This window comes from Podarcis bocagei, assembly GCF_964188305.1.
Source record: "Podarcis bocagei genome assembly, chromosome: 7".
Taxonomy (NCBI): Eukaryota; Metazoa; Chordata; class Lepidosauria; order Squamata; family Lacertidae; genus Podarcis; species Podarcis bocagei.
The window spans coordinates 64,571,357-64,587,046 of record NC_138132.1 but is presented as its reverse complement, the minus strand read 5'-3'; the positions used below and the strand labels follow the sequence as shown (position 1 = coordinate 64,587,046).

At 43.6% G+C, this 15,690-nt stretch overlaps 1 protein-coding gene across 1 annotated transcript in view; it reads left to right on the top strand.

Moving 5' to 3' along the window:
- RHPN2 (rhophilin Rho GTPase binding protein 2) overlaps positions 1–15,690 on the top strand; it is a 43,394-nt gene that overhangs the window by 12,312 nt on the left and 15,392 nt on the right. Inside the window, exons 2-7 of the mRNA XM_081204002.1 lie at positions 707–822; positions 3,579–3,707; positions 6,222–6,297; positions 9,472–9,549; positions 10,179–10,303; positions 10,768–10,934. Coding sequence (XP_081060128.1) covers positions 707–822; positions 3,579–3,707; positions 6,222–6,297; positions 9,472–9,549; positions 10,179–10,303; positions 10,768–10,934 — 691 coding nt within the window. The remainder of the gene's footprint in view (positions 1–706; positions 823–3,578; positions 3,708–6,221; positions 6,298–9,471; positions 9,550–10,178; positions 10,304–10,767; positions 10,935–15,690) is intronic.

Sequence of the window (15,690 nt, the reverse complement as noted above, 5' to 3'; positions counted from 1 at the left end):
GATTGTTGCTCATTGTTCTGAAAACTTTTGGAATGAAGGGTCGGATATAAATCTTAATAATATTAATACTAATGACCTACTATTGCTTGAACCTGCCTACCAACTGCCTTCCTCTTACAATGTATTCTATTGCCAAGACAGGCACGGTTGGCAGGGACTGGGGGCAGAGCCTTCTTTAGCATAACCCAAGAAAGAAATATCAGCAGACTTGTAGGCACCCCAAGGTTTGCAGAGATATGAAATAAATCTGTGGAAAAAACAGCTTCTAAGGGGCAGAAATAGAAACCCCAAACAGCCCAGTGAGGGCTGTCTGTTGGAGGGTTTGGAAAAAGAAAGCCAGGAGGGCGGAATGATAGAATGGAGCGTCCTGATCACAAGCACCACACGCTGCAGCATTTTGTTGCAGGCTCCACTTGTTACTGTGTGAGGCATGCTTGGAGTCACAAAAGTATTTGTAGAATATTTATAAAGGACAGAAGCTATTGGCAAAGGCTGTAGAGAGATCTTGGCTTGGGTCAAAGATGCAACTCCCCTTTGCTTCCTCTTTAGCAAGAGGATTGGGAAACACTGTGTTGGATGACACATATGGTTTTTTTTTAATTAAAAAATGTGGAGATCAGCGTTATCTGCTTAGGGAGGTGTCCATTCATTCTTTAGTTCTTTGCTCACCCACTTTTGATAAATGATGTGTGCTTCTGTAATCCAGGGATGCAACCCTCTTGCGGAGACTGGACGGAGCAAACTGCAGAACCAAAGAGCAGTCCTCAACCAGCAGATATTGAAGGCGGTGAGGATGAGAGCTGGCGCTGAAAACCTCCTCCGGTATGTTCCCACGACTTCCCTCCTCCCTCTGCCCACAGCCCCAGAATGCAGCCTTTGTTCTATCCAACAGGAGCAGCCTCTGATTCCCAGCCAGCTGCCCAGTGACTCCCAACATCTCACTGAAGAAATTGTAGCTAGGAATAATCCTGCATGTAGACTCCATGTAGTATTTTTAGACTTTCATCTATAGGAAATCTGTCTGCTCTAAAAGCTCTCCCTTGCTTTTCTTTACACGTGTTTTATTTTGTTTAAAAGAAATCACATTTATTTATGTACAGCCTTTCCATTTAAAACAACTCACTCAGTGTTTACTCCAAACTGCAAAACAGAAATAATGAAAAAGTAATGTTAAACAGATACAATGTCAGCATTTCTAACAAACACAATAATAGATAATTTCATAACTATCTATTGATGCCATAATAATTCATTGAATAAAAATATTTTTCAGCAGTAGGGAGCAGCTAGGATAGCTCAATACACAATATGATTTCAATCATTCATTTCATAAATAATAATGGCTTGGGTTCTAAGATAAGGTAACTTAAGAAAGTTTGCAGAAGGAAAGTTTCTCATCCGTTCCTTCTTCAGGCAACCTGACTGGAGGTTTGGGGGCCCTCATTTGCTGAGCAAAGTGGGATCAGGCACAGGGACCATCCCAAACAAAGTGGCACAGAAGTGGGGTGGGGAGACATTCCTTCCCCAAACTTTCTTAAGTTAACTTGGGATCCAAGCAGACATCTGAAAGCTGTGCATGTTGCTATTTGCTGTTGGTGTTTGTTAGCCTTGTTTGTTGCTTGTTACACAGCAATTTCCAAAGAACTTGCGGCACATTTTAATAACATAAGCTGACATGAAATACATTATAATGTTGACACATTCATACAAAAACCTATGCAATTAATTTAAAATATGCAAAACAGTCCTTGCCCCAGACAACCTTGGAAAGCTTTGACTACGCATGAGCAGCAAAAGCAGCATTGTCATAGTCCATCAAAAGCCTGGACAAAATGTAGCAATTAAAATGACTCCCTTTTATTAAAAGGGATCTAGTTCAGAGTTTTGAAGCTGAAGCCATAGCAAAAATATGAGCTAGTCCTGCTTGGAGAAGGTGAGGAGTTTGCAGATTTTAGCTGGGCATATTAAGCCTAGATTTGGCTGTGTACATGCTATGCCTTTCAAGCACATTCAAAGCACATTCACCCCCAAAGAATTCTGGTCATTGTAGCTTACCCCTCAAGAATTAAATTTGCAGCAACCCTTAACAAACTGCAATGCCTTGAATTATTTGAGTGGTGAAATGTGCTTTAAAGTATGATGTGTGTGCAACCTTTGTTGCTAGCAACTCCTCTGATCCATGCTGTGTCCCTGCACAAAGCCCACCTGGCACCATTTTGAAAGAAGTAAACCTTTCACTGGTATGCGGGTGGCACAGTGGGTTAAACCACAGAGCCTAGGACTTGCCGATCAGAAGGTTGGCGGTTCGAATCCCCGTGACGGGGTGAGCTCCCGTTGCTCAGTCCCTGCTCTTGCCAACCTAGCAGTTTGAAAGCAGGTCAAAGTGCAAGTAGATAAATAGGTACCGCTCTGGCAGGAAGGTAAACAGCGTTTCCGTGCGCTGCTCTGGTTCTGGCCACATGACCCAGAAGCTGTACACCGGCTCCCTCGGCCAATAAAGCGAGATGAGCACCGCAACCCCAGAGTCTGCCATGACTGGACCTAATGGTCAGGGGTCCCTTTACCTTTAAACCTTTCACCAAGGCCCTACCTTTAGAGAATGAAGCAGCTTCCCCAAGTGGGAGGGCAGGGACAGCAGAGAGCTGCTCTTCCCTGGGGGCCCTTGACCATTTCATTCTGATGGAGGGCTAAGCTCTTTGTGCTGTGTGGCTTGCCCTGTACTCTCTAAACTCTAGCCTGCTGCCCTCACATTCAGTGAAGGATACAGTCTTGTCACCAGGGTTCAACAGTTGTTCTGGTAGAGTTGTGTGGGCGGCTACTATCTTGCCCTTTTTACCTCGGGTAGCAAAATGTCTTGGGCAAACCCTAAGCGACAGCTTAAAAAAAAAAAGTGAGGGATAAATTGTAAGTTCTCTCTGCCACCCACCAACATTTGGCGACCTGTCAACTGTATTTGTGGGCCTTGGCTACAGTGCTGTGGGTCAATGGAAACCGTTGCCATTCAAAACTGCAGTGGAATTGTTAGGCAGGCCTATTGCTTTGTTTGTCTTCTTTGGCTTAACAGTCATAACAATAGTACCTGTGCCACGAATATTGTCTTGAAAGCCATTCCACATTCTTTTCGTTTGGCAGTAGGCCATATCAGTTCTGAAACCAGAGTTTTTTCATGTCTGTTCTTAAGGGGGAAATCTCAGAAATGTAGAGAATGCCGGTGAGGCCCATTATACAATAAAGAGGCTGTCCTCAAAAGCGCTCTCAAAGGTGCAGCGCATAGTTAAACTATGTAACTAGCTCCCACGAGAGGCAATGATGGTCACCAGCCTAGATGGCTTTAAAAGAGGATTGGACACATTCATTGAGGGAGGTTAAGGCTATCAACAATGGCTAAACACTTCCTCCACAATAGGATGCAGCAATGCTTTTGAATACCAGCTGCAGGAAGCCACAGGGGGGGAAAGTGCTCTTGTGTCTGGGTCCTTGGTTGTCCTCTCTGAGAACAGGATGCTGGACTCTATGGGCCACTGGCCTGATCCAGCTGGCTCTTCTGACGTTCGTGTGTGCCTTTTTCTTCCTGGCAGGGCGACAACCAGCAACAAGGTGCGTGAGCAGGTGCTACTGGAACTCAGCTTCGTCAACTCAGACCTGCAGATCCTTAAGGAGGAGTTGGAAGGACTCAACATCTCTGTTGAGGTTTACCAGAACACAGAGTGAGTGGGGGAGGAGCTATTGTAGTATTGTTCCCCAGACAAGTATGCTACCTGTGAATGAAAAAAAACCACACAAAAACAAATATTTCTCTGAGGGGGGGGGAATGCAGAGAACAAAGGTGCACAGGAGAGAGGTGAAAATATTCAGTTTGGTCTGGCTGTTCACTGAGGAGATTACAGCGGGTATTTACCTTCCTCCTTGGGAAAGGTATTAAAAGCAATTAATTCTGATCCCTAATCCTCAGAAATGCCTTCGAAGAGGTGGCTTGAATGGGGAGTGGCAGAGAAGGCCAGAACTAACTACTCCTCTTGGTATTAAACTGCACAAAGCCAGCAGGCAAAATGGGGCGCTGATTTGCAGTGAAACATTTAATGCCAGGCTTAGCTGTTCTTACCCTTTTCATAGTTATTTGTCCCTCTCATTTAATAATTTCTTTCTCTCCCAAATAAATAAATAAATAATCCTCTCAGGGGTATACATTTTAATTCTCTTAAACTTCAAGCCCATTGTCGGCACTGTCACAAACATATATCCCAGCCTGCTTTTTAAAGACAATATACTGTAGCTCTGTTGTGCACCCCCCCATGCTTTTGTTGCTGCTGTTGCTTTGCTTGATTGATCTTAACAGCCCACACTTTAGCATAGATTTAAGGGACATTTTGCAAAAGGTTGTGTGTGCTGCCAGTCAAAATTGAGAAGTTTATTATTTCTCCCACCATGAGCCTGGCATTTCAAAGGGTCACAGTGAGAGATTGAATTCCACCCTGCATTCATCTTAGAGCTGGCAGGAACACAGGTGCCCATGGAAATTTGTGCACAAACATGGCAAACTTAATAAAGATGGATCAGAGGGGAATGCCTCAAATCAACAAGCAAAGGGTTCGTTTTAATGTCGTGGTTAATGCCAGGGATTTGGTTTTGATTTCATGTGGTTCCCCCCTCCCTTTCTTTTTTCTCTGAGAGTGGTATGCCTCTGAATAACAAGGACTGGTTTTGTAACCCGGTCTGCGTCAGGTTGTTTATTTGTACATCAGTGATGAGGAAAAAGAAGGCTGGGAGGAAGGGAGCCTTAAACTACTTTGGCGGACTTTGCATTTTTCTATGTGAAAATGCTGAGGGGTTGTATTTAAAAGAAGGCCTACCCTCTTTCACGGAGCCCTTCCCTATGCTAGAGTTGAACAACACGCATTGCATTGCATTGCATTGCATTGCATTGCATTGCATTGCATTGTATTATTTGCAGCATTTATACTCCATACTTTAACCAAAAAGGCTGTTTGAGTGGCTTACAAAAAACAGTGTTAAGATGGTTCCTGTGCTCAGGTTCACAATCTAGAAAGCCATGGCACACATAAGAGCATGAGAGCCTGCCGGATCAGGCCAATGGCCCATCTAGTTCAGCATTATGTTCCCATGGTGGCCAAACAGTTGCCTGTGGAAAACCAGCAAGTAGGACCTCATCACACGAGCCATCTCCCCTCCTGTGGTTTCCAGCAACCAGCGTTCAGAAGCCTTGCTGCCTCCAACTGTGGAGGCAGAGCAATAGCCATCATGGATAGTAGCCACAAAGAGCCCTCTCCTCCATGAGGAAAGGGAGGCAGAAGAAACAATCTCCAGTCAGTGGCTTTATCTCTTGATAAAGAGCAGCCCCCGCCTCCCTGAAGCCCTCTTCCCAGATCAGATTCAGAAGTGGAGCAGGTAACAATGTCCAGGCTGGGAGGATATGGCAGCTCCTGCCTCACAGTCCTTCTCTCAGGCAGAGCTGGCTTGATGGCAATTGGAATCATCACAGAATGATGGAGTCACCCTCCTCCCTTGTCAATGTCAGTGCTGGCTCTAGCTGGCTCACCCTCCCTTGAAACGCTGCCCCCCCATCCCCTGCAATTGGATTCAGGAGCTGAGTTGGTAACGACAACAACAGAACTGGTGACACACATACACCCATGGGTGTCCATAGAGGCCTTACTTGGTGCCTGCCTGGTTCCTTTCCTTGCTGAAACTAGGCTTTGAAAGAAGTGTTCTGTTCACCATTAGAATAGGCTGAGTGACATGTGTGCTTGGTGGCATGGAGTGGGTGGTGCCCACAGCAGTTTCCCCATTTTGTAAGTGTGGTCTCAGGCTTATAAAAGGTGGGCGACCCCTGAACCAGGAGGTCAACCTTAAGAGAGGTCTGCCTATGAATGTCTGCCTATGTTTAACTCATTGCATGGCCTTGGGCAAGTCACTTCAACTTTCATCTCCACTTCCTCTTCTTGAAATTGAAAGGATCACTGCCCACTGAAGCAGTTTGTTGCGAGGGTGAAGGAAGAGTTTGCAAACCACTTTTTGGTTTGCTTTCTTTTTAAATGATGCAATTTAGCCTATTGGGGTGTAGGTGTCAAACAAGCTAGTCTACACTTATGGGTACTATATAGAGGTTCACAGAACAACCACTTTCCTACATCAATTTGCGGTTTTTGAAAAGTTGGGGGAGGGGAAGTTTGATCTTAATCTTCTTCTTTTTTTTAACACAGGGAGGCTTTTAGCATTCCTCTGATACCACTTGGCTTGAAAGAGACCAAAGAGGTTGACTTCGCAGTTCCTTTGAAGGTAGTGTTTCTACTAAGCAACTTTTAGTAGCAATATTTTACACCAGCAGGAAAAAGTATACACTGCAGATGTTGGGGTGATAAGACAGATTCAAATTCTCATTATGACTTAATTTGCTCTCCAGGGAAATGCTTCAAGAGAGATTTACAAGCCACAAAAGTTGGTTTAGGTTCACAATAAAAACCTTGATTCGACAGTGAATCTCAGGGTTTCATTGTTTAAAAAAATCTTGTAAATTTATCACTTCCACCTAGATTATTTCTAGCTCTTATGGTTAAGAGAATTAAAAAAAAAAAGTTGCATGCTTTAAATTCCAAGAGCAGATTACAATTATGGGCCAGGCATTACCTTGTCTTTTGAGAAAAACAATAATGTCTCATTCATGCTGTCATAATATTAAAATTGCACACTTCTTTGTGGTTTTTCTACTGTGCTAGTCCCATTGTGTCCAGAGATTGTGGTGGAGGCACTAGCGAAGAGCCATTTCTTTAGGAATATGGAGAGATGTTTTGCCCATTTTTGCCCATAGGGGCCTTTCCTACCCTAATCAAATGTTACTGTGAGATGCTGGATTTACTCTCCTGCAGAGATGTGCAACAGCCTGGGGAGGCTCATTTTTCGCAGCTGATAACAGATTGTAGGCACTTGTGCTATTTGAAGATATATTTACGTGAAATAACAAACCCCTTCCTTGGTTTTTAAAACAGCTCAAGACTGGCTGTTGCAGAGTAAATCAAAGCAGCATGAGGAACATGACTTGGGTCAATGGTCATATTCAGACAATCCTATTTTGCTTCATTAAGCTGAACTATAGAAAACCCTTTTGGCTGCACAATCAGTTCCATTGCATGATCCGGCAAACCCAGACATCATCCATGAACTATAGTTTGCCACTGGGTGATATCCAGTGTTATTTGCACAATACTAACTTGGGTCCATTAATTGCAATGGGTTGCTATCAACGTAGCATTAAGCAGATTGTTCCATTGGTGAAAGGATTTCTCATGCACAATGGAACAATCTACCCCTCTCTTCCCCCTGTATGTCCTCTGTAAATCTGTTCTGGGGCTTCCCCCAACTCTCTGGAGCAGATCGGGGGATGGTGGAAGGCACACACAGCAGGGAGGACTCTCATTGTGCTAGTGCCCAGTGGGTTTACTTTAAGTAGAACTTCATTGGTTACAACCCATTGTGTCCAAAATTGCTTTGGGATGAGCCAGGGTGCTAAGCTATGGTTTAAAGTAGCCTTAATATCCTGACTTGTTTCAAAGCCCTTAACTTGTTGGTTTGGGTGACGTTTAATGGAAGAAGCCTTGGCAGAAGCCTGTTTGCCAGGATCATGCAAAGGTAGGAATGAAGGGACTGCTGGTGCTGAAATCTAAATGCAGCCACTATGAGGTTGGGGTGAGGGCAGTGAGTGTAACATGTTGGAGGCCACTGGTAGCCCTGCAGTGTAATAACCTAGAAAAGGGCCCCAGAGTTCTGAGTTGACCAAGGCTGGTTTGTTGGCCTGTAGTTTTTAGTGAGTGTTAGACAGGTTTTACTGGCTTTACTGCAAGATCGTTGTGAGGTTTTATGGTTCTCTTTCCTAGACTGATCCTACTGATCTGCTTTTATGTGTGTGTATTGCCTTGCTCCACTGAATTGGTGGTATAAAAATTCCCTGTCTGCCCAAAGTGCCTTCTTTGGGCCAATCACACACAAGACTGAAGAGCTCTGGTTTTAAATTTTCTTGGTACGAGTAAAACACCAAATAAATCTCCACAGAAATCTGAATGGAGAGCAGGATTTGGCTCAGGCAGGCAGTTGTGACTTTTAATAGACTTTGTTTCAAGTGCTGTTGCTGCTTCTGTGCAGTAAATGAATCACATAAACAACCCCCCCCCTTTTGAAACAGGAAAGAGAGACAGAGAAGGACAGAGAAAGATTTATCAAGATTCTGTCTGGGGCACTAGGGAGCTGGGCAAATATTTACACCATGAATGAAATCAGGTTCTCCGCCCCTCTCCATGGCCATTCTCTATCTCTCCAAATGAACCCACCCTCCCACAATGCTGTGCATATCTAGGTTTATTCTGCTAATTTACACCCTGCCCCCTTTCATTTTAAAATGCAGAGTCCATTCTCAATAGTATTCTTGTGCCCTGAATGGGATTATGAAACAGATGTGTATGCAGCAGACTGATCTTCCCAGCAAACATTTCTAAGGTGTGAAGTTGAGTTTGCTCCCTTTTAACCTGGTCAGTTGTGAATAGTCAGCCTTTTAATCTCAGAGGAGCAACGTGGACGTGAAGCAATTTCTAGAATACCCAAGAGTGTAAGAAGAGTCTTGCTAGGTCAGAAAAAGGGCCACCCATCCTTTTCTTCATAGTGACCAGCCACATGCATCTGGAAAGCCAACAAGCAGGTCATCAAGGTCAAAACACAGTCCTGATGTTGCTCCTCAGCGAATGTGAAGGTTCTATACTGGAGAGGGGAACCAGATTTGTATGTGCCCCCTCGTTCCATTCAGTTTGATCATTCCTGTGTTCAGGCAAAGCTAGCAGACATCGTCATGCCTTGTGGCAGTCAGTTCTGCTAATTAATTTTGTGGTGTTGATTTTGCTGGATGACTCAAAATTCTAGTGTGACAGAAGAGAGAGAAAAACACTCGGTCCACTCCCTCCACCCCAGGTGTGCATACTGTCTCGTCGCATACTTCACATACTTCTAATTGTTGTTGACAAATACAAAATTGGAAACTGGGTCATCTTTTGCATAGTGGTGGTCATAGCCTTTAAGCAGCAATTTCAATTTTCAGAGTGTGTGTGTGACATGAGCTTCTCTGGGTGTTTTGTCTCTTAGAATGTGCTGTGGGGATGAAGGTTGTCTTTACTAAGAAATGCTAAACCAATCTCATTCAGTGGCCAAGCTTCAGTGTTATAAACCAGCCATCAAGGCTTGGAGCTTTTCTAAAAATTAGGTGAGGATTTAGGCTTCATACAGAGTCAAGGACTCTACTTGCTTAAGGTTAGTTCCTTTTTGGCAAATGCACATGTCAGTTCAGGGCTACATGATCAGGTGAGCTCTTCATTACTTATTGATAGCATTGTCAAAGTTTTTAAAAATACTTGAACAGCCATAGTGAAGATATTCAGGATTTGAACTGTACCATGTCTCCTTTATCATTTCCAGGACTTTATTCTGGAACACTACAGTGAAGAAGGTTCTGAATACGAAAATGAAATTGCTGATCTTATGGACTTAAGACAAGTAAGTTAAGTCTATTTAGAAAATGGACTTAGATTTCAGGTGTGGTTTTTTAAAAAGCAAAACAAAACTGTAGATGAGAACTTTAAAAAAATGATTTAGATGCAAGACTGGCCCTAGGCATCTCCCCATGGAAACATTGGCTACATAGGAACTTGAACTAGACCCTCCCCCAAAAAACCCTGTACCTGTATAAACTATGGACATAGTAGCTGTAATTCCTGCATTGCAGGGGTTGGAGTAGATGACCCTTGGGGTCCCTTCCACCTCTATGACTCTCTAGATGCCAGCAGAAATGAGCTCACTCCAAAAAAGTAATCGCCATACATTAGGTGTTTGCTTGCTATCCATTAGTTTGTTACTAGTGAATAATTGGAATTTGGATACCCCCACTGCCTGGATCTTGTGTTCATTTGTACACTGCCTAACAGTGTAGCCATGCTTTGTTTTCATTTACCTTCACTTTTGTAAGTGTACTCCCAATCATTTAAGAAGCCACTTTGGGCATGACAAAGTGAGCTGCGGCCTATGAAAATGTGTTCAGAACTCTGTACTAATGTGATGATATAAAATCCATTTACATGGCACATGTTGATGACATACCATGGTGAATGTATGTTTTGTATTCTAAGGCCTGCCGTACCCCCAGCAGAGATGAATCGGGAGTTGAGATGTTGATGAGCTATTTTGTTCAGCTCGGCTTTGTAGAGAATAGATTTTTTTCGCCAAGCAGACACCTGGGGATTTTATTTACCTGGTAAGTTCCGTTTAGAATGTTGTTAGTGTTGGTTCTAATGCGTTGGGAGCACAGCTTTGCATAGTGGGTTTGAAATTTGACCTGGCGGATTGCAGCCCTGTGTTTCTGGAGGCAAAATGCAAAGCCTCCAATTTGGCCAAAAAAGCTCTTAGCGATCCAGTCAAGCGTTGCAAGGAAGGGGTGTGCTGCTTTTAAGAGAGCAAGAAGAAATGTGCTTTCTAGTTGACAAAGCTCAGCAATTAATGTGTGTTACGTGCCCTGGATTATGAGCATTGTTGACTTTTAGTCAAAGTAAAAAAGAGCCCATCAATGAGCTGGTGCTTGTCAGATGCTTAATTGCAGCTAAGAGGGTTGGGAGTGGGTCTTAAAATTGTCTATTTTTTGTCCCAATCCCCTCACCACCACCACCACAGCACCCTTCTTAATTACATACATATTAGGTTTCGTTTCTGTTTTTGCTGAAGGTACGACTCTTTCACTGGTGTTCCTGTCTGCCAGAAGAACCTGTTGCTGGAAAAAGCTAGTATTCTGTTTAACATCGGAGCCCTCTACACCCAGATTGGCACAAGGTGCCATCAGCAGACGCAGGCTGGGCTTCAAAAGGCCATTGAAGCCTTTCAGAAAGCAGCAGGTAGGGAAGAGTTGTATGTTGCTTCTCCAAACACCTTTGGATAGTTGCTTGATCCAGTTGCTTCTCTTTTGCATGCATAGAGCCTTACACGATCCACACGAGCTTGTGTGTACACACTGTACCTTTCAGGCACATCCAAAGCGTGTTCTTTCCCATAGAGATTTCTGGGCACTGTAGTTCATCCTCCCAGAGCTACAATTCTCAGCAGTCCTTAACCAATGACAGTGCCCAGAATTCTTTGAGGGAAAGAATGTGCTTCAAATGTACCTTAAAAGATATAGTGTGTACACAGCCTTCATTTAATTTCAACGTATTTGCCCTCAAAAGAGACCCAGGATTAAACGGGTTTTTAGTATGAGAGGGGCACACACTTAAAACAATAATAATTAAAAGATTCACTTTTCAAGTTTAATCCCATTAAATATGAAACTGCCCAAGTAACTCATTTAGTTGAGACTAAGGGTTGTATCCGATTTAAGCTACATACACAGCATATATTGATAACCCCTCCCCCCAAACCCTAGGAATCATAGCTCTGTGAGGGGTAAACTACAATTCCCAGTATTTTGTCTGTGTGTGTGCGCGCGTGCTTTAAACGTGTGGTGTGCATGCAGCCTAAGTTTTATTCAAGAGTAGACCCATTGAAATGAAGTGACAGTGTTAGTTATACTCAGCTATTTTCGTGGGTTTCCTTTCTAACTTTGGATGCAACCCAAAGTGAATATTATGGTTAACAATTAATGAGCTGTAGTTTCAAGGCCTTAGACTGTGGTCCATTATTAACAGCTTTTTAAGTCTCATAAGTCTTTCTCCATTCCTTCTCTAACGTAGGCATTGCACTGGCTGGTATATAATTTATTGCAGCTTATACTCCAAAGTAAGGGCTGTCTGTAGCTTGGTGGCAGAGCCCTTGTTTTGCATGCAGGTGGTCCTAGGTTTAGTCCCTGGCAGCATCTTCAGGTAGGGCTAGGAAAGTCTCCTGGCTAAAACCATAGGGAGCTGCTGCCAGTCACTGTAGTACTAAGCTGGAGAGACCAAGGGTCTGATTTGGTGTAAGGCAGCTTCCTGTGTCTCCAATGATCCACGTTTTAAATTATCCCCACCATAAGTGCAATGGCTTCCTGTATTGTGCACACCAATCTCTGATGGGTGAGTCGTTTCAGGGGTCCCAGCACATACCTTGGTTTGTATTTCCTTGCAGTGGTGGTCACAGGAGACTGAGGGCATTTTCTGTGCCCTAAGGTTTACTTTTGCTGGTTTTAATTTGGTTTAGTTAAAGGGAAAAATAGAATATGCAGAAATACAAGGAGTATTCCCTGGATGCCCAGATCCACTTTTGGGACAAGTATTCTTTGGTGAGAGAGTCCCAGCAGAGATTTTAAAATCACAAAACATGCAACAAAATAAGTGTGGAAATATAGGCTGTTAGACCTTTAAAATATTCCCTTCCAAGTTGCTTCCAAAGTTATCCACTTCTCTTAGCATAGAAAGAGACCATACATTTGGTAAGTTAAAAATGGTTTACTTACAAATTATTCAAAGGTCAGATTCATGTGCTTTTATATACAGCAGCAAGAAAAGACAGGCAGTTTATCTTGCAAAATGATAAGACTTTCTATATTACTTGCATAGAAATACAAATATGGCTTGCTAAAGCCACACGGTCTAAGCTTCCAGCATCCAGCTTAGACATCTGTACTGTTTGGGTTCACATGGTGGAATAAAAAAGACCCAAAGGGGTTGGTAGCCCTTCCTCCCTAGGCGAGGGGCTGTGACCTAGCTAAGCCTGGCAGGACAATTTTCCAAAATTGTACCATCTGTGCACAAGAGGGAAATATCAGAAGACTTGGGAGAAAGCCAAGATTTTCAGAAGTCCAAAAAAGTTGTGGGGTTTTTTGGGGAGGGGGGTGACCAACACCTCTAAGTACAGCCCAACAAGGACTAAGTGTTATCTGTGGTCATGGAATGCTATCTGTTTGGCAGGGGCAGGAATGGAATGAATTGGAATGGCTTAATCTCTGAACAGCAGCCGCAAGCTACACACTGCAACATTTTGTTGCAGGTCCCACTTGTGTTTGTCTAATTTGCATAATTTGTACTCGGCACAGAATCTGTTTTTCTCCACTGGAGCAGGATTCTGCCTCCCCCACCCTTGAACACAATCAAAACTACACACAGGCCCAGCTGAGATTATTCTGAGATGGGCACCCAGCCTAAATCTGTCTGCTTCAAAGATGTGCTTCAGTTTGCCTTTCCAGCAAAATGCTTTTCATTGTACCTGTGGGGCGTGACCACATAGCATTGTGCACAATGCGTTATCATTCATAACTGTACACATAGTTCTTTGTGGACAGAGGGAAGATTGTTGCTATGGCTTTGGTCTATAAACACAGCCCTGTGCATACATATATGTACTTAAGAGACCAAAAAAAAAAAAAAAAAAGGTCACGGCTGAAGTACTTATGATGTAAGGATGAACTAAACCAAGACAAGCTGCTGTGGACTTTTGTCTGTGGATCTGTTAAGAAATTGAGGGTCTGACAATTTTTTATCTAAAGCTGACATCTTTTTCTGTGAGAAGTTTAGAAGAACCTTTGCTCCCAGAATTTTACAGCTGCTTTTAAGGCAAAACATATTAGAAAAGGAGCATTTAATAAAAGATTGCCCCACCCAAGGCTGCTTTTCATATGACAATGGAAGCAGGAAATTTAAAACTAGCAACCACAATGTCAGTAACCCCCTTGAGTGGGGGATGGGGGAACTCACAGAACCAAATAATGCAATGCTCCATTCTCTGTCATATTGGGCAATTAAAAACTTGCTTCTGAAACTTGACAAACTGGTTGGGTAAGGTGCATTTTTGAGATTAGATTTCAGCACCAGCATGCAAGTATTACTTTAGTGCTTATACTACAGTAAATGTTTGTTTTAATTTTCCAAAAGGATAGTTTGTCATCTAACTCCATTTTGGCTTGCTTGCTGCTATGGCAGAGCTCTGGCTTGGCTCCAGACTCTGCTCGAGGGAGTGCCCTAGCTCAGTTACTAAGGGATTTCTCTTCCTCCTCGGACCCTCAAATGTCTCTGCTCTTTTTCATTCCTCTCCTAACTGCCATGCCATTTCAGTGTTGCTGTCAATTGTTTTTATCCCACATTTCCTCCAAGGAAGTCAGGTAGCACTTGCGGTGTTCCTCTTCACTGCCACTCTTTTATCCTCACAACAACCCTGTGAGGTAGGCCAGAGTGAGAGTGGGAGATTGGCCCAAAATCACACAGCAAGCTGCGTGGCAGAATAAGATTGGAACTTGGGTCTCTTTGGTAGTAGTCCTGCGCTCTTGGGGCTTTGTGCTTACCGTGCCTTTAAAGCACATTCAAAGCATCTTTTCCCTTTAAATAATCATAGAATCATAGAATCATAGAGTTGGAAGAGACCACAAGGGCCATCGAGTCCAACCCCCTGCCAAGCAGGAAACACCATCAGAGCACTCCTGACATATGGTTGTCAAGCCTCTGCTTAAAGACCTCCAAAGAAGGAGACTTCACCACACTCCTTGGCAGCAAATTCCACTGTCGAACAGCTCTTACTGTCAGGAAGTTCTTCCTAATGTTTAGGTGGAATCTTCTTTCTTGTAGTTTGGACCCATTGCTCCGTGTCCGCTTCTCTGGAGCAGCAGAAAACAACCTTTCTCCTTCCTCTATGTGACATCCTTTTATATATTTGAACATGGCTATCATATCACCCCTTAACCTCCTCTTCTCCAGGCTAAACATGCCCAGCTCCCTTAGCCGTTCCTCATAAGGCATCATTTCCAGGCCTTTGACCATTTTGGTTGCCCTCCTCTGGACACGTTCCAGTTTGTCAGTGTCCTTCTTGAACTGTGGTGCCCAGAACTGGACACAGTACTCCAGGTACTGGAGTACCTGGGCACTCAAAGAGTTACAGAAACCTGTACCAAACTACAGTGCCCATAATTATTTGAGGGAAAGAAGGTGTTTTAAACACATAGTGTGCACACAGTCTAACTCTGTGGTGGGGAACCTCCAGCCCATGAGCCTAATTAGGTCCACCAGGCCTCCGCATTTGGCCTTTGAGGCAGTTTTGGCCAAGACTCACCCACCTGCCCAACTGATGTCATATATGATGCTAGGGGTGGAGCAAGTAAAGAGTGAGTTGGGCCAAAAAGAGGTGTGCATAGAACTATGTGTGGTGCTTGAAGAACCTAAGAATCGTCTGCTGGATCAGGCCAATGGCCCTTCTAATCCAATATCCTGTTCTCACATTGGCCCCAATGGGAAGCCTGCAAGCAGGACCTGAGCACAAAAGCCGCTTCCCCTTTTGTGGCTTCCGGCAACTGGGATTCCAAAGCATTGCTGCCTCCATCTCTGGAGTTGGAGCATAGCCATCATGGCTAGTAGTCATTGAATTTGGCTAAGCATCTTTAAACTGCCCTGAGACCCCCAGGTATAGGGTGGTATATAAATTCAATAAATAAATTAACAACAACAATAATTTAAAGCCATCTAAGTTGGTGGCCATTACGGATTCATTGGTGGTCTGTGTTTGCCTGAGCTTGAGTCTGGATTTAGGATTCTGAGCTCCTGTGTTCTGATTCGATACATGATATCCAATCACAGAACATTTCAGGATTTGGACCTCTGCCATTGGACCTTAAACTCTTAGTCATGATTTGCAGATTGGAAGTTTAGACAGCCAATCAACATTGGGAGTGGCCCAGGGCTTCAGAAATATATACAAGCA